General features: G+C 42.5%; 1 protein-coding gene across 1 annotated transcript in view; it reads left to right on the top strand.

Moving 5' to 3' along the window:
- EBF2 (EBF transcription factor 2) overlaps window positions 1–14,886 on the top strand; it is a 123,400-nt gene extending 108,514 nt beyond the window's left edge. The window contains exons 11-16 of the mRNA XM_062015823.1: window positions 2,611–2,699; window positions 3,647–3,712; window positions 3,827–4,004; window positions 5,429–5,614; window positions 6,174–6,341; window positions 14,198–14,886. Of these exons, the coding sequence (XP_061871807.1) occupies window positions 2,611–2,699; window positions 3,647–3,712; window positions 3,827–4,004; window positions 5,429–5,614; window positions 6,174–6,341; window positions 14,198–14,229 (719 nt within the window). The 3' untranslated portion in view covers window positions 14,230–14,886. The remainder of the gene's footprint in view (window positions 1–2,610; window positions 2,700–3,646; window positions 3,713–3,826; window positions 4,005–5,428; window positions 5,615–6,173; window positions 6,342–14,197) is intronic.
- Window positions 14,887–21,955: the final 7,069 nt, after the last annotated feature.

Raw genomic sequence — 21,955 nt, forward strand, 5'->3', positions numbered from 1 at the left:
TAAATGTCAGCACTGTTATCATTGGGGTATCTGAGCTAGTCCCCGTTGAGATGAATGGGGCTGAGCTGTTGTTTCAGGTTTTGCAAATGCAGACACATGTCGTGCCATCAGTTGCTCAAGTGTGAGGTTGGGTTTTTTCCCTCCCATTCCAGTGCATCCTAATAGCTGGAGACTTGCATTTAAAATGAAAGCATGGATTTGGGAGGGTGAGGAACAATATGAAAGAGGATATTGCGCTGTACTCTGTTTGAGCCTTGTGGCAAGTAGAGTCTGGCAGACTGTGAGGCATTTAAACCTCTCCCTGCTGCTGACTGTAACAGTTCTGTTGTTCAAACACTTATGCTACAGTGAAGTTTATAGACTAACTGACAATTTAGTTTATTCACTAGATGGTTCCTGCTCCTTTTTTGCTTTTTGGCATACATTATATCATGTCATGCCCAATTTTTTTAAACTGTGCTCAGGGAAATTCAAGAGACCCCTCGTGCCTGGAACGCTGAACTCGAGCGCTGCCAAAGGGGTTTTGCTGTACCCAAATCAGTTTTCTTGGGGGTTTCATTTCAAACATCTGATTTGCAGGGAATAATGAGTCTGCTTCTGTGTTAGACCCCTTTATGGTCTCTGAATACATGAACCCCAAAGCATTTGGATGTGATTTTGGCATATTTCTATGTAACACATAGATAAATCACTGCTGATCACATAGCTCTTTTCTCAGTGGATGTGGTATTGTGGTGAGGCTGCTTAAGCTTGATGGTGGATTCAACATCTTGCCCTTCAGTTGGAAAGGTACCATTTACTTCTGCAAATATTGGATGTTGGGTTTTTAACCAGATTTCATGACAGAGATATTTTTGTTTCATTCATGGGTAAAACTCCTAGCAGGCAATTCTGTTGCAAGCTGTACAGAAAACCTTTTGTCCTGAAAAGACATAATATATACATTCATTCAGAATGGCTGAGGAGCTCCTAGAACAATTCAACATTGTTGAGAAAGTATTTCTCTATCAGAGTGAAAACATCCATGTCAATCCATTGGGAAAATGTTTGTTGAACAATAGCCAATTTCTTCCTCCTGAATTAGCATTTTGCATATTCCCATTAGCTATTTTTAGTGAACTATGTATACATGTATGTTTGAATTCCTATATATTTTATGTTGCTTTTGCTTAGCTTCAGATATATAACTTAACTGATTAGACTTGCAATCAAGAAGAGAAATGGCACATAATGATGTATAGGCTCTGGAGGGAATTGGCCTACAATTCTCATGATTATTGGCAAAAGAAATCACCCCCCAAAAAAGCCCCTCTTCCCAAATGGGATGTAGATTCTGTGGCAGTTGAAGTGTGTATTATTAAACTCCTTAAGCAAACCAGAATGGCTCCCAGTGGAGAGCAAAGACATTCTAAGTATAGCCAAGACTAAATTCTCAGGTCTGGGTTTTCTCTACTCAATTCCCACTTGATTATCTCCTGTAATATTTAAACTTCATGCCACGCCATAATTATTTAATAAAAAGTAAATATAAGACGTGTCTCAGTGGGGAATGTGACCTTTTACCTTCATGTTGTTATACCAGACACAGATAAACACAGAATCTGGATCAATAGAACAGTTGGTGTCACTTGATAGTTTCAGTCTTCTGGAGGCTGACAGTTGTCCTGTAAGGTGCTGTGTATAATTTGGAAGACTGAGTAAGTGCCATCATCTCTTGCAATCAGGTGTTTTCAACCATGCTGATGTCTCCAGTTTTGAGTTTTTTCTAAATTTGAGGTTATTTTCCCCACCAAAGAACCTCATGGTACAGGAGAATAGGAGCAGCCAGCACTGAGGACAGTGCTAAAGGACTTACAAATGTTCCTTACGAAATGTGTCATGGAATTCTTAGCAAGATTCTCAGCATGTGGTGTTTGAATTATGATGCATATTGTGAAATAGAAGGAAGTTCTAAATCCCCCTACTTTGTTCTAAGATTGTATTGAGGAAGGCAAGCTCACTAGTGGAATCCTGTCAGAAAGAGGTTTTTGCAGCATTCACAGACATTTTGTCGTTTGTGTCATCTGCCTCTGAATGCATTTTCTAGAATCCAGGCAGAAAATGAGCCTGTAAAGTCAGTTCAGCAGCACCCACCAGAATGAGTCCCTATGTGTGTACATATGCCTGAATGCACAGAGTTCTTTCAAGGCTTAGTTCTTTCAAGAAAGGTATCGCTGATTCTTTACAAATTACAGACTCATTGAGGGATTGTCCAGGAGCAGTTTGTGGTATAGATAATGGCAGAAACATCTGTACAATTAAATGGGGAGAGTTAGGGAACCTGGTCCCTATGACATGGTCCAACATTAATAGCTTGTGTTTCTCAGCTTTCTTAGAGTATTATCTTTGGAAAGAGATTAGGGATTCTCACATAGAAGTTCTTTTAAAGCTTAGCTTCCTATTGAGCCTGTCTTACAGTCATCAGGGCTTGCCTTCTAGGAACTCACACTAGGAGAGGTTTTCTGAGGAGAAGCTTTGAAATCCACCCTTCTTAGGTAGTGAAACATAGAGTTGTACAAAGATGTAATACACACTCATATAATATGGTGGGGTTTTGTGTTTTCCTTTTAGCTTTAAATGAACCTACCATAGATTATGGCTTCCAAAGGCTGCAGAAAGTCATCCCCAGACATCCTGGTGACCCTGAAAGACTAGCCAAGGTAAAGTATTTTTCAGTATTTCACTGATCCCATTAAGTGTGTTCTTTCACATCTACCACACAGAAGAGACAAAATTGTATCTTAAATGACAATTAAGTTTTAGGTCCAAACAAGGTTGTTATCGTGTGGAACCCACAGCTGTCTGCCAGAGCTCGCTGTGAACTTCTTTTGCTGCTAGAATTCTAATCCAGTGCTGAAAACTTCGCTGTTCATAGTTCTCTGCATTTATCCATACTGGCAAATCCCTGAACCCAAATGATACATGGTAGACATAAAGGATTTTTTTAAGAGATCTAACCCTGAGAGAATCTTTTAGCAAAACAACACTTTAAGCTTAACTTTTTCTGTAGCAACATCTGCAGTAAGCATGTGTTGAAGCAGCTCAGGATTTGATGTGTCTGTATTACTGCAGCACCTAGTACACCCAGATTGGCATCAGTGGCTGTATTCTTAGCTTTCAGTGCAGTACCAAAAGTACATAATCCCATTCTTTTGTCATGCATGATGAAAGATAGTTCAGATAGTACACTGTATCAGTTATTTCTTAGAACCAGAGGTAACATAAGATACCTACTGGTGGTTTGTTTGGTTACTATTGTTGAGGAAATATAAACAGACGTGGAGAGTAAACCGATTTTTTTGTCTATGCAAAAGCATGTGTTGAAACTCAGGTGCTAAGCGAGTTTTTGTTTAAGGTGGGTTTGTTTGAGAGCTGTCGCCAGTCAGGAGCTGCTGAGCCTAGCGCGCGTTCAGGACCCCGGAGAGCTCCGGGACGCCCGCTCCGTGCGGGCTTCCAGCGCCCAGGCGGCGTCCTGTGAAGGGATCCGCTCCTCACAGTCACCGAGCCCTTGGCCCTTCAAAAACACTAGTCCATGATTTTATGCGAAGTCTCTTTTTTTCCCCCCCTCTGTTAAAAACTCCGTGTCCTGCATCTGCTCATCCTCCAGGAAATGCTGTTGAAACGAGCTGCTGACCTGGTGGAAGCACTGTACGGAACGCCACATAACAACCAGGTCAGAGTGACTGCTCCCTCCCCAGGGGAGTGGTTATACCCTTCAGCTTTAGTACTAAACACTAGAAAATTTCTTCAAGCAGGTACTTGAACTCTTGTGCCTTTCCTTGTGCAGGACATCATCCTGAAGCGAGCTGCAGACATCGCAGAAGCTCTCTACAGCGTCCCGCGGAACCCTGCGCAGATCCCCGCGCTCTCCAGCTCTCCTGCCCACAGCAGCATGATGGGAATTAACTCCTACGGGAGCCAGTTAGGAGTCAGCATCTCAGAGTCAACACAGGCCAACAACCAAGGTAAGCAGTGCAAGTACTAGAGTGTTCATTTAATCAACAAAAACATTGAATCACAGTTGCTTCTTGACTTCTTCACAGTAGGTTCTTGACTTCTTTACCTGCTCAGCTTGGGAACAGAAAGATGGCTTTAAATTGTCAGAGTTAGAAATGGATGTGTGGTGCCATATACTGTATGCAGCAGGTTCTAGGCATCAGTTCAGCTATAGCTGAAATAATTTTTGAGTACGTTTTAGATACCAGTTTAACCCTGAATTCACTGCCTGTTCCACTCAATATGTTTTGTTTTTCTTTGTTGTTTTCTGTCTCCATCCAACTCAAGGACATCCCCTGAATAGAGCTTCTCACAGTTAGAGAGGTGGGGGGTTTTCTTCCTTTTTTTAAAGGCTGCTTCTTCAGTGTTAATTTTACCAACTTGCAGATGTTGTATGTACCACATTTACTCCAGATATACTATTTTTAGAACATCCCATAAAACAACATATTAACAGTAATGCATCATGGGAGCAATGTCAACATTGGGCACTTGCTGACTCTTGAATATTTGGATATTTAGCACTCAATTCCAGTAACATACAATCTGTGGATGACTCAAATTAGCTGTGGTTAAAGCCATGTCATATGAAGTTCTTTAACATATGCTGCATCAAAGCTATCACATGGGTAATTTTGCTGGTTTTTTTTAGTAAGGTGTTACCAGCCCTGAATTAGAACTTCATAATATAAATGAGCAGAAATAACCTGATTTGATACCTAAATGGTAACCACTGTTAAAGCAGCTATCAGATCACTTCTTTCTAATGAATGCTTGTCTGCAGAAAACAACCCTTTTTGCAGGTGTAATAACAGCCTTGTACTTAATGCTTATAGCTATGGTGTTCTTCACGTTTCTTGGAGAGAAAAAGAGGCTAAATATTAGTTCTCAAATAGCTGGGGTTTTTAAAAAGACAAAAAGTGGGGTTTATGTGGTTTATTCTTTCCCTCGAGTAGAGCATCTTCAAAGCCAAGCTGTAAACTATATATGGGTTATCATTTCCCCTTAGTAATGTACTTGCTTTATTTGTAGTTCATCAATAATTTGAGAAGTATAATTGTAGAAAATCCCACATGTGTTATAAGTTCTGTCTCAAAAACTGGTAAGCACACACAGGTTTTTTTTTCCAGGTCTCAGAATGTAACCAATCAAATCTGATTTTAAAAAAATACACCTCAGTTCCCCTCAGAAAGTTAGTTTCTCATGTTGTTTTAAAGTTTAATATTGCTTAACTTGGAAGCATATGTATAAAAACCACTGGATTCAGTGGTGCTTACTGAAATGTTTGAATTCATCTGGATTTAAGTCAGTCATTTACTTAAGCAGCAGCTATACAAGAGAAAGTTTTAAGCTGAATCCATTGATGTGCTTTGCAATGTTGGGTGTTTTTTAGGTTATATTCGTAACACAAGCAGCATCTCACCCCGGGGTTACTCATCCAGTTCCACACCTCAGCAGTCCAACTACAGCACTTCCAGCAACAGCATGAACGGCTACAGCAACGTCCCCATGTCAAACCTGGGAGTACCCGGCTCGCCCGGCTTCATCAACGGCTCTCCCACAGGATCCCCCTATGGATGTACGTGTCCTCCTGCTTTGGTATTTGCTTCTTGCACCTGGTTCATTTCATTAGGGCTGCCCAAGCTAAGGAGGGGACTGGAACTTCTCTCTGATGAGGAAAGGCTGCAGGACCTGGGGCTGTTTAGCCTGGAGAAGGGACCTTATTCAGTGCTGATCAATCCCAAAGGGTGGGTGTCAAGAGGATGGGGGCAGATTTATTTTCTGTGGTGGCCACTGACAGGACAATAGGCAAAAGCTGGGACACAGGAGGTGCCCCTGGAACAGGAGGAGAAACTTCTTTGCTGTTCAGGTGAAGGGAGGGTTTTTGTAAATAGTTCTGATTTGTGATTTTTTAGTATGAACCAGAAAACAATCCCATTTTTCCAGAAGAATAGAGGAATGTTGAATCTTGTTTTTCCTTCATTTTTTATCCTTATACAATTTCCTGAGTGGCAAAGGCCACAGTGAGAAATGAGGTACAATTTGCAGCTTTAGATGATTAAACAGGTAGCCCTTCCTTTTAGCATAGAAACTTCTGTATTTGCATTTCTGATGAGGATTCACTTTGTTTTTTGCAGTAATGTCTTCAAGTCCAACAGTTGGCTCCTCCAGCACTTCTTCCATCCTTCCATTCTCCTCTTCCGTCTTTCCTGCTGTCAAACAGAAGAGTGCCTTTGCTCCTGTCATCAGACCCCAAGGGTCTCCTTCTCCTGCCTGCTCTAGTGGCAATGGAAATGGGTTTAGAGGTAAGAAGTGTACGATTGATATTCAGCCTGCACGTGTAAGAACACTGGGTTAGTCCAGGTAAACACAGGCAGGACTCGGCGGTGAAAATCTGACCCGATCCAGCTGGATTAAAGCAATGCTCCAAGCTTTGTCTGTTTGGTTTTAAAACAACAGGGGACAGACACATATTTATACTGAAAAAGATTTGACCCACGTTGCATTTCAATAGCACCTCTTAGGTGAGGAATGGCTTCTCCTTAGGCTGCAGGGACTCGTAAACCAAACCAATACCCAGCTCTGGACGGAGCAGCCAGGGCTTGAAACCTGCTGCAAGGTTTAGGCTCATACAGGGAATTGAGCCCTATAGTACATTTACAGCCTTTTTAAAGGTGATCTGCAAAACAAATGTGAGTATTAAGATAAGAATGGAAACCTGTACTAAATTCTTTCTTTTAACAGGCTGTGGGGGGGAACGCGGCACATAAAAACGCTCCAAGTCTCCATAAAAAAATGTCTTTATAGGGCTTGAGAAGTCATCTGGCTCCCTCAGACTTCACTAGAGATACCAGAGAAAACACAGCTCTGGGAACTGAGCCATGCCAAGAGCCAGTGGTAATTCTAAAAAGGGCCCTGCAAACCACACCTGTTGATTTGGGTGCATTATAAATCCTCAGCCAGGCCCCAGGGACTCACATAAACTGTGATTATTTTATATAATAAGGAAATTCTCAGTGTGTTGAACAAAAACCAATTACATTTGTAAAAGATGACTTCTAGAATTCTGCTCCATATCTGGAACAGCTTCTTCCCCAGCCTCAATTACATGATACTCCACGCTTCCCTAGGATCATCACCATCCTGTTAAGGACAGAATTTACCTGTCCATGTAAATTCACAGGCATGGTGCAGACAGGGAATACAGTTTCTTTTTCACTCTGTTTAAAGAAGATCAAAAGAAGGATTTGAAGCAGTTCTTTATAAGCTACAGGAATAGAAGGTGGTGTTGGCCCAACAGTTGCATCTGTTTATCTGTTTATAATGTTTAACATTTGACTGTTAAAGCCTATCAGTTTAAGACTAGTGTGCTGCTTCAGCTGAAGCCACTTGGACAGTGCTGTAATCCAAAGACAAACCAGTGTATTCAGAACAGATTTAAGCACAGATCAGAAAATCACTGTTTCTGGGAGACAGAAAAAGGACAGATTAAAAAAACCCCACCACTGACTTTTCATTTTATACTTGCCTTAACCTACTGTGTGTGTCATGTCTGCTCAAGACAAGGCTTTATCTCTCTTTTTTAACCCTTTTATTAGAGACCATTTGGTGCCATTCATGCCATTTAGTGCTTACAACATATTTTATCCGATCTATAAATTAATAATCAAGAAGAGATTCTAAGAATGGAACTTTAATATTCATGTGTGACCTAAAATCTCAAAGCTAAAAACCTAGTCCTCACATCCATTCCTTTATACTGCCAAAAGCCCACTCCTGAGGGTTAATTGATCAGTTAAGGATACAGTTACATCCTGAAATAGCTTCTACAAATAGAGATGCAGAGATTGGGCATGAATAAACTGATGCAAAAGTTATTACCCATATCCCCTTTTTTATTTGGGGGATCTCTCCTTGTGCAGCAATACCCTGATACATAAATATAGTGATATGCTACAGCTGTCTTATAACAAGTTTTTAGCAGATACAGTACCCAGGACTGCAGAGCAGATGTGACTCACAGCAAAGGTAGTAGCTGCTCCACAGAGTCCAACAGGTCTGCCCAGGGTTGGTATGCCAGGTCTTTGTAACCATTTAACTGTTTCAGCCATAGATGCAAATTCTTCTTTCCAACTGAAATATTTAAATTGCTGCAAGCTGGGGAGCACATGCCTTGGAAAGGATCCAGATACACACAGCCTGATATCCAAATTAACGTTCCCACAGTGCTGACAGACAGATGTGGCCAGAAAGTCAACAGGAGGGTCCCAAAGAGGCTTCTTGAATGGACTTACTGTGCTGCAGCAATGGGAGATTGTTAATCTCCTCTGCTATGCCATTGCCCTGTACTATAAACTTGGTTAAGAAGAGATGTGCTGGTAGTGTCATTTATTTGTCTGCTTACTTATTTATCCAACTTAGGCATCAGTAAACACTGGTGGAGCTAAAATAGCAAAAGCACAGAGCAAGTATTAAATATATTCAGGCTCCTTCCCAGAGCACATCAGGCAAGTGTTTTGACATTACTTCTCAATTTCCCTACCCATGTATGGGGAAAGCTTCTTCCCAACAGGGACTTTTTGGCCACATCTTCTGTTCCAAGGCAAAAGCTTCCTGGGGGCAGAGACTCCACCCTACTCACTGAATCCTGTGGCAATGAGGATATTAAAAACACTACCAGCACTTCAGCTTCAGCAGGGAAAACGTGTGTTAACCACAGCAAGGCTTAAGCCTGGACTGAAACCTAGTCTAAACAGAATGAGCTGCACAAGCTTCCTTCTTAGCTGAGCACTCCCCTTTTTCCAGGTTATTCAGAGTGCTGAGGGAGATTTTGGGAGGCAAATCTTGGTGCTGCGTAAAAGCTGCTGGAGACAGGGACAGCTGGTAGAAAATATATTGCAATTCAAAAGCATTAGCTAAGCATGAAAGGTGCATATCTACTGGCATCCAGCTTTGGGCTGCACAGCACAGCTGAGAGGTGTGGAATACCCTCAGATAACCCCCTGTGCCATGTGTTCCTGTTTTACCTCTTTCACCTGCCATCTGCTATACATTCCTGCAACGTAACAGGACATGAGAGGCAGAGAACAAGCAGCAATCCATGCTGGACACCACTCCCTTCTATATGCTCTCCAAATTGGGAGCAGGTGATCCTGATCAGAACAATGGTGTGCTCCATGTCAAGGCAGTTTAGAAAAGGCACTGGGAAGATACGATGTGACGTGACGCAACACGGCATGATAAGTACACAAATGCCTAATCAACTCATCACAGATGGAAGGCAGCTGATGGGAAAGGCAAGCAAATTGGAAACTGCTGGAACAGCATGGACCGCTGAGTGCCCAGATTACCTTTGGCCAGCTCAGCACATCTCAACATAAAAACGCAAGCTCAGTTACAAGGAATAGCAGGCAAGCCCCAGAAGGTCAGATGTTCCATTAACCATCAGGATCCCAGCCAATCTCAAAGGTGTTGAAGTCTGGTACCCTTAGGACCATTCTCCATTTAGCAAAGGGGATATCTGCACCGTTCCCAAAGAAATATGGGTGAGCTGAAGACCCTATTTTTGAGTGTCTCTCTTGTCTTGACAAAGGTAGGGGTGTCAACAGCACTGGGGCTTCCAGTCCCTGTGTACTAAAGGCTGTGCAAACAGGTAACAAGAAAAACAGTTGCTCATAAAAGTTTGTGAGTGGGGTTGAGCTGAAATGGATGGCTCAGGGTTATAAAGCAATGGTTGCTGACTGTTACCAGCCAGTGCCTGACCTGCTTAGCTCACGGCAGAGCCCAGCTCCAGTCAGCACTTAGGACACAGCATTTTAAAATAACAGAGATTCTCTAACCATGCAACAATAACTGGGCCATTTCCAGCAATACACTTCTGCCTCAGTCAGAATGATTCCAGAGCCCAGACAGTGATTTAAGCATGCCAAAGGCTGCACATGATGTATAAATGATGTCAATATGTATGAAAAATATCTGTCATCAGATTAAATTTGATATATTGGAAGGATCAAAGTACATTTTTCTCCCCAGTTTATTGGCAGCAGTCTGTGCTGCTCACAGCTCTGCAAAATAGACAAGAACTTGAGCTATTTAAAACTTCTTGCTAACACTTATAAAAGGTATCTCCTGCTACTATTAATTACTTATCTTTCATTTGGTGGGGTGATAATTTTAGTAGCTCATCATATGTCACAGACTTAGGCTAGACAAGAGCTCCATTTTTAATGGCAGAAAACAAAAATCTGCCTGCCTTAATGGAAGAAAATACTCAAGACTGGCAGGTGTCACACACACAAAAGGATACTGAGGAAGATTCAATATTGACTTCTCCTTTGCAGGTGAAAACTTACCCGCTTTCTTGTATAATTGGGAAAATACAGAACAGCACAGTGGCTACACGTTGCTGTGCTCCTTAATAATTAAACTGATGCATAAATGACTTTGCAAACACATATTTTGATTCTAAGGGTGCTCCTAATGAACTTGAGCTAAATGAAAATATTGCTCAGGCAGCCTTTTGTGCTCAGGACCATGGTGAGAGAGGGACTACAGAAACACAGCTCAGTAGAGGAGGCCAAATTAACTTCTCCCTCTCTTAGCTAGGAGTGCTCTGTCTAGATGGTATAAAAACATGTTACACAAAATATGGCTTATCTAAAAGGGACAAATGCACTGCTTGTGTATAAATACCTCACCTCTCTGTGGTTAGATGATCACAAATGGATGAAAGAGAGTCTTCCATCCAAATCAGAAGGATTCCTTCCTATGGAGGAAAAAAGACAAAGAAATTCTTTAGGAAAAACTTGAGGCTTTTGGCTACTTTTCAGTGTCTTGGTTGGAGAAAGATCTAGACTCAAAATGAGCAAATAAGAGCACAAGACTTTTAACTGATGACTGAAAATACTTCTCTGGAAAGCACAGTTTTTAAAGCAAGTCAGAACTGAGACCCCAACAAAGCAGCTGTGATGTCTGAGGCACTCCTTGGGCTGTGTACATGCCCACTGCACTAACCCCCTTTCCCCAGTCCTCACCCAGTGGCTGTGTGAATTGGTGGGTTCCTTTTCCACTGCCACACCAGACAGCATTCTGAGGGGCTACTTGTACACACTGGGCTTCTGATCATTATTAATTACACCCATTAGAGGTGCCTATAGCCACAGCATCTGGGTACTACCCTTGTTTGATTATTTATTTATAACAAAATTCTCCAACCTTGTGACAATTTTAATCAAGTGTTTCAGTTGATAATTGCAAGCTGTCAAGGTTAATACAATAAGGCTCATCTCTAATTCTTTTTCCATTTCCCTCCAAGAGGAAAAAAAAAGGAGAGAGAGACCCTCTGGGATAATGACTGTGGTTTCTATATTCCCAACTCATCAGGGAGTGTCCTGCATTGAACCACCTTTATTGAAAAGTTACATCGATTCAATATATAGTAATACAGGCAAAAATAATTACAGCTTTGCTAGCAGTGTAAGACCTTAATCCAAACCTCACAAACATTCAATAAAAAGCGATACAGGCTGGGAATAGGCTTTTGACAGTGCAGCCCCCAAAGGGGAGTGGAGGTGGGGTGGAAATGGACAGTGAGGGTGTGTAAAAAGAGAGAGATGTGCAGAGCAAAGCCTTTGAGATGAGCTGTGGAGAAACAGTTGGAGATGCCGGCCAATATTCCTCAGCCTGCTTGTTCTTTGTTGCAGGAGGTGAAGTTGCAACATTAGGATGAAATACCAGTGAATCAATGAGGCTTTGGTTGTCCTTTCTGTGTTGTATTTTGGGGGTTGGACTAGATGATCTCTAAAGGTCCCTTCCAACCCCTGTCGCTCTATCATTCTATGATGTTATAGTTTTACCTCAGTTTGTGCACTGCCAGGTTCCATCTGAACAACTTCTCAGGGGCATTACTGCTCTGGAGCACTTACAACCTGGAATGTAACACAGCAGACTTAGGCCAGGAAAGGAAAAGTAAAGAGAGGAACTTGCTACGTGCTCAGGAGGAAAAAGAGGGAGGAGAAAGCGATCACCACAAGCCCAGGGGCAATAGCAGGCTCCTCTTGATTGCAGGCAGCGGTTTGCTGTTGCCATCACTAGCTTGAGTCCAGGACTGCTGGGTAATATACTGTCTTTAATTACACAGTACAAATGTACTTCCCCTTCAATTTCAGGAACTTACCAAAATGCTGCAACTACAAATATTCTTCAGACATTTTTGGAGAGATGTGGCAGGAATTCAGGCTTAGTCTTTGCTTTGATCTGCTAAAGAATTTTCCTTTGGTTAAAGTGAAAATAGTGTTGATAACAACAATATCAGACAAAAAGCATTTATGCCCTTGGGAACAGACTTTAAGCCCCACTGGCTGCCTCAAATGAAACCACACTGGCCATGCCAGGGGCTGCTGCCTCTGCCCAGACGATCAGCCCTCCCGTGCCAGGAGGAAAAGCTCACCCCTCTGCACAACTGCTCCTTTATTTGCTTCAGGCAAAAGACCCATCCAGGTTACCTTAGACAAACAGCTTAAATTCTGTGAGCCAACCTGGATGATTTTGCCTGGAGCAGAACTGCTCCCCTGGGATACCTGGGGCTGGTGCCAGCGGCTCAGGGCATGTGCTTACCTCTTCCACCAGCCCTGCAGAACCTAGAAGGAGACAAAAATCCAAGCTCTACATCAAATGTTCTTTCCTCAAGGACAAAAAGGCAGGCATGTGGTTGACATATGGGGAGGGGACTCACCCGTGTCAGGCTGAGACATTCCCATCAGGATCAGCTCAGGTTTTGGGAGTGAGGAGAAGGAGCAGACTCCTGAGCATGATCAGAAATCTCTCTTCTAATGAGCCCTCCTGCCCCCTGCAAATATTTACCTACCTTATTTAGGGTTATGTAAATTGCCTGTTTGAAAATCTGCTTGACAAACAACAGCAAATTCCTGAGCAATCAACAAACAAAAGGAGATACTTGACTTAGGGCTGTTTGGTTTCACTTTCTCTTCCAGCTGTTGGCCAGAATTGGCAGGGACAATTACAAAATAGGAAAATGTTTATTTTCCTATTGTATTAAATTATAGATCATGTCCACAGTTGTTGAAAATCAACACAGCTCCAAGAAGAGGAGTCCTACTAGTTGAGCATCTTGCCCTAAGCATTTTTTTTTGAACACTATGAACGTAAGGGTGAAATTAATTCTCAGAGGACAGGGCTTTAAACACATGAATAATCCCACAAATTGCAGGGAACATAAATCTTTGCAGGATTAGGACCTTGCACTGTGTGGAGGCTCCTTTGAAAATATGACTCACTCATTTGTTATATAAATACATTTAAACTTAACTTACCCCTCAAAACCTTTGGGAACGGCACCAGTTCCAGGCAGCTTCAAATGTTGCCGTTGTCAGTTATGAAGAATATAGCTGCAATTAAAGGCATTGGGAGTGACTAATAAATAATTTACATAAGCCCAGTGTGCTGGGAATGTGCCAGGTAAGACTGTGAGTCAGTGATTCAGACATATGGGGTAAACCAAGAGAGAAAGAGCGGCTGGTCCGCTATTTCCACTGAAACTAAATAAGCAAACCCGAGCTCTGGTCATTGCCCAACGCATCAGGACGTGTAACTCTCCAGCTAGGGCCTGTAAGCAGAACATGGGTGAAGGCCATTTGCTGCCACATCTTCCCTCACTCACACCATAACCCTTTCTGCAAGCAGAGGAGCTGAGTGAGTGGGAAGCAGGAGACCCCGCTCGATTCCACGTTCCAAGAATGAGTTTGAGTGTTCAGCTTGAGAAAGTCTGAATGTTGGGGAGGACAGTGCTGGGCAAGGACATCTCTCAGGAGACAGAGAAGCACCCAAAAATGGTTGAGCATTCTATGATTCTATGTCTGAAAAAACATACTGAGACTTGAGTGAATCCTCTGTTCAAGAGCCACAATGAGCCTTGGCTTTTGGTGAACTTACTGTGACATTGTCCATCAACTGTGGTCACTGTCAGACTCATCATCTTAGTTTTCACTAAAGCATGACACCTTTAAAAGAAACTGAAGGGTTAAGCAGCAAGTCAGGCTGTTGCTGCAGCACACAACTGTGCACAGAAGGGTGAAGGGCTCAAATAGATTTTGTTCCATAAAACTCTGCCAGAATTTCATCTTTTGTCCATTTTCTCTTTCAGCCATGACTGGTCTTGTCGTTCCTCCGATGTAAGGAAGGGGCAGCTTTGCTCCTCTCCCTCTTCCCTTTTTTCCCTCTTTGTTTTTTTTCATTGTTCTTTTACAGCACAAAACTACTTATTGTGATGGACCACTAAAAAGAAAAAAATAGCACTACAAGCTCTTTTTTGGGGGAAAGCCAGGCCCAGGAAAAACAAACAAAAAGGAACATTTTTTATGGATTGGACAAGAGAGAAGTCGGCATCTTTTACCTGTTTCATATTTCTGACACAACCACATCGACTCCTAAAACATTGTGAATGAAGAATCAGCCAAGAGCCAGGACGAACAGCAGTTGGCAGAACGGGAATCAGGAACACAAAGTCTTTCTTGAAAGACCTGAGACCTTCCTAAGCTTTGTAAAATATTACCAGGAGAAAGAAATTGGCAAAATGATTCAAGCTTGATATTTTGGATACAATTTGTTTTACTTTGTAGGGGAAAAAAGTTGAAGTTTCTATTTTCTATGGAGCCTTTCAGATATCGATTTAGTTTATGCAGAAAAATAAATTCAACAAAACAGGGTACCAGCATGAAAGAATTTCTAGGACAAACTGACATGAGTGATGGAACTTTGGTGTATGTGTGTATTTGCTTATAGTTTAACCTCTTTAAAAAATGTAAGATGTTTTACAATTATTTAAATAAACTTGTAACTTATTGTATGTAGAGGTAGAAATTAAACCCCTCTTTTGGATTTTTTCCCTCCAGTTGTACAATGAAGAAAAACAAATAATGCAAAAATGTAGTGATAAGTTTGAGGTATATTATGACTGCTGCAATTGCTCCTCACTTCTCCCCTCTGACTGAATTCACGTGCAAGGATGTATAGGATTCTGATTAACAGAAACCATCAGAAACTCTTACATGCGCCGTTCATGTATCGCTCACTAATTCACGTGTGGTTTTTCACACCCTCCTCCTCTTCCCCCTCCTCCTACTTTTTGTGTTTCAATGATAAAATATTCAGGTACTAAGATTAACTGCTAAAGCTTCACAGACGCTACTGGCAAACGAGTGGCACTGAGGGATGGGAATGGATCGGATTGTTCTCGAGGTACTGAGTTTGAGCTTCAACCTATGACTTAGGAGCGAAAGGGTTCTCTAACATATCGTTTCTCCATGTAGTTAGAACACCCTAACTCCAGTTATACTTTTATTAAGGGTGCATTTATAAAGGGTAAATATGTATTGGAATAATTTATGCACTTTTATCCTGAGTTGTTACAAATGGTGAGTATTTTCCATTTATATATTGAAGTTCATAGAAGTTATCAATTGCTTTGAATTTTTCTGCATTTTAGTGTAAAAAGAATTAATTAGTTCTCCCTTGCATCTCCTCTCCTGAAACTGGAAGGTGACAACAAGTCTGATAAAAGTAAATCACTGGTTATCTTGCCTAAACCACTGCAAAGAATGGGATTGTCAGAAAGGCAAGAGCAAATCAGCTACACGACTTACACCCCACTGAAATACACACAGTTCAGAGCTGCAGGAACAGTTGTCTTATGGCATCTTTCTGGTAACAAATAAACCCTTAATCTATGGCCCCTGAAACAGTTCCTGTCCATCTGCCCAGTGTTTTTATTGATGGGTAAGTAAAAGAGTGTTCTTGGAGATCCATGTCTGTGGTAGATGATGTTCTGTACTGGACCCGGGATGCTGAACAACTTGCAGGGTTGATCTTACCTGGAGCTCACTTGGATTAGTGCTGTGCTAGGAAGCCTTTATCTAGATCTACAGTGCAGTGGCTGTGAGGGTATGGTGGGGGCAATGAGGTGCCTTTTCAGGACTAGCAAGCTCAGCCTTGAGGGAGTTCACTGTCTTCTCAAGGCCCAATTTATCATAGCAATTAGACACAAATTTAAGGAGAGATTTGGTGGGAATAGTATGCTTTTATGGAGCATGAATGCAGTTAGTCGGGGTCTCACAGTCAGGCTACTGAAAGTGGCTACATCCCAGAAAAGATGAAATAAAATAACTCACCATTACCCATGGCTGCAGGTTCATTGCCACAGCAGGTTCTTTGCGTGCCCTTCGTGCCATCAAGCAGCAACAGCCACTGGAGGTCAACAGAGCAGCCAGGGGCAACCGGCCTCTGAGCCAGGTGATCTCTGAAACAGGGAAAAATCACAAATGTTTTGGGTCTGGAGCTGTGAGTCCCACTGCACGGTGACCTCTGAGAGCAGGACTGGGCACAGTCTGACCTGATCATTGTTACAATAACTAACACAAGAAGGTATTTCATACATTCACAGGTATCCCAGCAAGGCTAAGAGTGGGAGGCCACGCTGGTGTTTGGAATTGTGCCTGCATACAGGGGAAAAAACACATTGAGGATTATTCCAGTTGGGATTAAAACTCCCATAAATTTCAGTGGCTAGTCCTAGATTTCCAAAACATATTTTGACCCAGCTCTTTTCTGATACCTCATCTACCTTCCCTCATTGTGACCTACCAAAAAAACCCCAAATAGCTCCAAAGCAGAAAGAAGGTGGAGGTCACTTTTGGAATTCTTCCATATCTCTGCTTAGACACAAAATTCTGTGCCCAGCAGATACTCCAGAAAGACAGGAATTTCTGGACCAAACACTACCCTTAGCTCCTCTCAGATTTTATAGCAAATAAGCTTTTCATTACCAAAATCCCAGTCAGGAAGGTTTCCAATTAAAAAAATGGACATTTCATGGAAAAAACAGCGATTCTGTTAATTGCTCACCCTTCTTTTTCGTTATTGCCCAGTCACCATAGACATGTGAAAAAGATCACTGAAGATTCAGGGGAAAAGTGACAGGCTGGCTAAAAAAGGGAAATGCTCTGAAATGCTTGACACTCCTTTCACATTTCAGTTGTTTTATCCACTCCATCCAGTTGCTCAAGTGGTAGAGCCATAAGTCCAAATGAAAAACCTTCTTGAAAGGTACTTCCAGGAAGAGAAACCGGTGTGGCTGCCTGTGTTAGTGTAAAGATGGCAAATGATTTGAGCTAAACAAATGAAGAAATGAGACACAGCGATGATTTAGAACATGGGTTTTGCTCAGGTGTGGAAATTGTCATACTTGAGGTGAGTGTAGAACTTACTGGTAGCTTTACAGAGAAAAAACATGTGTAAATAAATCCAGTCAGGAATCCTTGAGCACGACAGAAGGACTTTGGCAGTGGCAAAGCACCCAACAATAAGGAAAAGTCATGTAAAAATTTAGGTGTAAGGATTTTTTTTTTCAGTGTAATAAGCAAATCTGTCCTCTTTCAGTTATTGCTGTTTAATATTCCCCAACAGCTTTCCTCTGTTGCCACTAGGAAGGTGAAAGTGTTGCGATAGGTAACCGCTGAGTTCATCGTAACGTTGAAAGAGTCCTTTCATTATTTATCTCAGTCTATCTTCTGACTCTCCCTGTTTCTTTGCACACTTCCAAAATGCATGGTTTAAAGACCATTTTCTCCCTTCTGTAAATTGAGGCCTCATTTCTCCCTACTGTATAGTTTTGGGGTTTGTTTGGGGTTGGCTGGTCTCGTTCTCTTGGGGGTTTTTTTGCTTTGTCAGTTATCTACGGTATGAAGTTGCTATGCACAGAGCTTTTGTAAAGATAGCTTTTTTTGTTTACTGTTTTTAATGGTCCTACTTATGGAAGAATATCTTGTTTGTAAAATGAATATGTCTACTTCAGTTTTAAACTTTAAATTATCCTAACAAAAAAAAAATAAACATTTTTGTACTGTAAACAAGGGGGAGAATTCTCTTAATTCAACACACTGGGGCCTTCATCATCCTCATGGGTCCCTCCAGGTACTGTTACAGCAGTAACACTGTTTAAGGAGGGTAATTATTTGCTGACAGTTTTTCTAACCAAGCCTTGTCTGGAAGACATCCACCCCCAATTTGGAAGCACCAGATCTTGCAAATGCCAGGCACAGAAGATGACAGTAACAGTCTCTTCTGAGCATTCCTTTAGTAACTGGATGATTAAGCAAGTGGGCAACACAGTTGGGAGTGTTTAGTCATTTTTGGGGGAGGAAAGGAGTCAAAAAGTAGGACAGCTGTAGTCTCCTTTCTGGAATCTTCCCTGTTTTGTTAGTTGGATGCCAGTGGTTAAAGCCCAAAATCCAAATCCAAAGCTCAGACTATTCGACCTTGGCCTTTTGTTGGCCTCTGAATGACATTTGAGGCTCTTCCCTGGTCCTGTCTTAGGCACTTTCTGCACAGCTCCTGAGCAAACAACGATGCTTGTGCTGCAGAGGTGAGTCACGTTGGTTCCCAAGAAAGTTTACTTACTGGAGTTTACTTACCCTCTCTTGCAGCAGAGCACACGTTTCCGTTGCTGGGACGTACAAACATGCTTCTTTGTGGCTCCAGTCCTCTGAGCAGTGAAAGGTGTCTTGTAAAATGGTAGCTGGCCATCTCAACAGGAATGTTCCACTTTCTTGTATGAAAAATCACTGCAAAGGTTCAAGAAATGAAAGTGTTCTTTGATGATGAAAGCCACTCTTCCTGGCATTTTTTGACTAACAGAAGAATATGAGTCAATGTTTAAACTACTGCCAGATGTCAGCAAAAGCATCTGAAAACATTAGGCACTATCAACCAGAAGCTGAGAGAGAAACAGGGGTATTTTAGTAATCTGCTTCAATTACTCATTCAGGGATAACATATAATCAGTAGATGACCTTCTTCCCAACGGGGAGCTCTGAGCTGTCCACTGTCCGAGAGAAATACCCTTCGTGTCATCTTGAACAGAGGCCCATTCTACTGAAAATCTACTTCAGCTCCCCACACCCTCCCCTTACAGAATCCCAGCAGTGTATTAAGTGACGATTTTAGTGATAAAACTAAGAGTTACTTTGAAAGAGATTCCTGGTCTCTAACAGTGACCTACTGTTAGGTTCGAGCGAGGAAGTTTCTTATGCAGATGAAAGGCTGGAGATCTGCTGTGTTCTGCTACTGATTTGTTACCTCTTTCAAGGACTTGATGATGTACAAACACAGGCTGTGCCTCTGACAGGTTGTCGCTCTCACCTTCAGAGCTGTCCTGCAGCCTGAGCAAATGCTAAATAGAATGCTGAGTGAGGGAAGGAGATGCATGAAGTGCCCCAGCACAATATGAACTCCTAAATTCAAAAGAGCATACAAATGACTCCCCTCCAGCCCCAAGTAGCTTAGATGCTATCATCAAAGACTATCTGGACTATTAAAAACCAAAAAAAAGTCTCTCAGATTACTTACATCATCATGTTGAACCAGTTTCATTATCAGCCTTGTTCAACTCTTTAAAGCCAGTGTGGAAAGATTTCTCTTGGCCAATGTCAAGCTCAGTAAAGGCTGGAAACGTGCAACCTTCTGCAATCCTTAACTCGCCGAGTTTTGCGTGAAGATCAGATTGTTCATCCTTCCTTTCTAGGGCTGCTGACGTGCTCTGCAAGGCAGTTAATGGCATTTGTCACGTCAAACATGGAAACTGGCCCTTTTCCAAAGAGAAGGTGTTTGGAAAGCCACTGACTTAGGGAACATTTCTCCAAGTAGTAGTGCCAAAGGGAACCTCTCCTGTGAGCGCTCTGTGCCTGCTGAGGAAAGGCCTTCTAGCAAAGCAGGTTCTCTCCCACCCCCCTTTTCCCCTTTACAGGTCTTTTTCTAGATGTCTGTTTTGTAAGAAGTTGAATTTCACTTTAATAAATGGTGATACAATAGGCACTGGTTCAGCCCCTCCCTGCGGGCAGCCAGGGAATTGCCAGAGCAGTTAAAATATTTATCTCGGTGACAACACGCAGCTGTTGAGGTGCAAAGATCTGAAGCTTTAATCGTAGCGGGTTATTTAAGGAGGAATGTCTCATTAACTCTGCTTGCAGGACTGGATTAAACAGACAGCTGGTGGCCATAGCAGAGGGTGCAGAGAGAGCAGCCACTACACAGACAGCACGGAGCAAACATCACTGTAGACAAGGGGAAGAGGAAACCCAACACTTCCCCCTCCCAAAGTGGAAGGAACGGAGATACTGGAGGTTGGGGGATGAACAACGACGAGGAGGGGTCAGGGGAAATCAGATCTGCTCTCTTGCTTCTGATGTGTTCTGCAGTGTGGTCAGAGGGCCTCAAAATCCACATCCAGCACGGAGGGCAACGTAGAAACAAGCAGTGGAAATCCTTCCCTAGCCAGAGGAGTCACAATCATTCCTCAAGTTAGGACACTGCAGTTGTGTGAAATACTGCCAGCAGCAAATAGGCTTTTGAGAAGGCTTCGGGTCCATTTTCAGAGCATAACTAACCCTGAGGATAGATTCAGTGGCCAGACCCATATTTTGGCAGAATTCAGAGGGACAAGGCCTGATCCCAGCACTTCCCTGAGATTGCAGGAACTTGATTGAAATGTACCAGCAGGGTCCCTCTGACACTGCAATTGCTGCACTCATTTCTTTGTCTTTAAAATGCCATATAATTGCTAATGTAATTAGTGATGTATACAGAGGGGGCCCGTGCAATTACCGAGTCCTAAGATCAAGTAATTAATGTTCTGTCAACAAAACAGCAACTGTTTCATTAACAACTGTCTGGGTCTGAAAACAGATCAAACTCGGAACGTTTCCCACTCAGCTGAGTTTCCTGACAGCAGCAAACTCAAACCCAACCTGTATCAGCCCAGATGGACTCGTGCACAAAACGGGCTGGGGGCATCCTCCACCTACAGCCCTCAGCCAGGAAGGGGAGGACTCAGTGCTCAGAGAGAGAGGCTTCACTTATGTTCCCAGTTTTATAAATAAGTGTTAAAAACTAGAGGGTTTCAAGACCCTGGGAAGTTTTAATAAAGGTTGTGGGACTTTGGTTGATGGCAAGGCCTGTGATTGTGTTGTCCTTTGGATTTGCTTCATGTGTCCAAGTTTTGCTGTACCACCATGACCCTGGACACCGTGGGAAGGGAGGAGCTGGGTGTCTGCCCTGATTTCATTCTGCCCTGATAGTTTTACAAAGATGTTTGTAGGAAAGATTTGCTTTGTCTCTTCCCACGTATTTTGTTTTGACAGCTCACATCCCATACAGTGTTAACCAAAACACTTTTGCTCCTCTTGCTTTCCTCATTGTCACCATGCCTATGTCAAGAGGCCATTTTCAAGGGTGCAGCCCAGCTGTGCTGCTCCTGCCCAGCTCAGACCTGCACTCAGTGATCTTAAGCCCCGTCTATTGTTCATCACCTCTGGGTTTGCCATTTTGAGAGGGACCTGAGGTCCTCTGCTCCCAGGACACACCTGAAGCACCACTGTGAACATCAAACTTGCCATCTGGGCATGGTCCCTATAGCCAAAACACAACAGGTGCTGAGCAAAAGGGGTTAACACCAACCTGCCTTCAACGTTGGAATAAGCTCTGCACCCCAAAGCCTCCTAATTCTCTCAGAAGATGAAGTTTCCATTGCCATACCCTCCAGAAATGAGGCCTGTGTTCCCTACACCCTTTTCCCTGCCTCAGAGGCGCAGAGTCCAGGGTTAGCAGAGCTAAACAACAAACAATAGCTGTGGTGGGATAGAATTAAGCAGCAGAAGCGAGGGATCAACGAGGATTTCTGGTGAGATTTGCAACACAAACAAGCACGAGGAGCTCTACCAGTACATGCTTTCCCTCCCTCTCTGCTCGAGTCATTTTATTGCAGGGTAATTAAAGAACACTTTAAAATTGGGATTAATAGGCTTTTTAGCTTCAGAGAAATCCAATCTTTGATGTCAAGTTGCTTAAACAC

Source organism: Colius striatus, chromosome 27 (assembly GCF_028858725.1).
Source record: "Colius striatus isolate bColStr4 chromosome 27, bColStr4.1.hap1, whole genome shotgun sequence".
Lineage (NCBI taxonomy): Eukaryota > Metazoa > Chordata > Aves > Coliiformes > Coliidae > Colius > Colius striatus.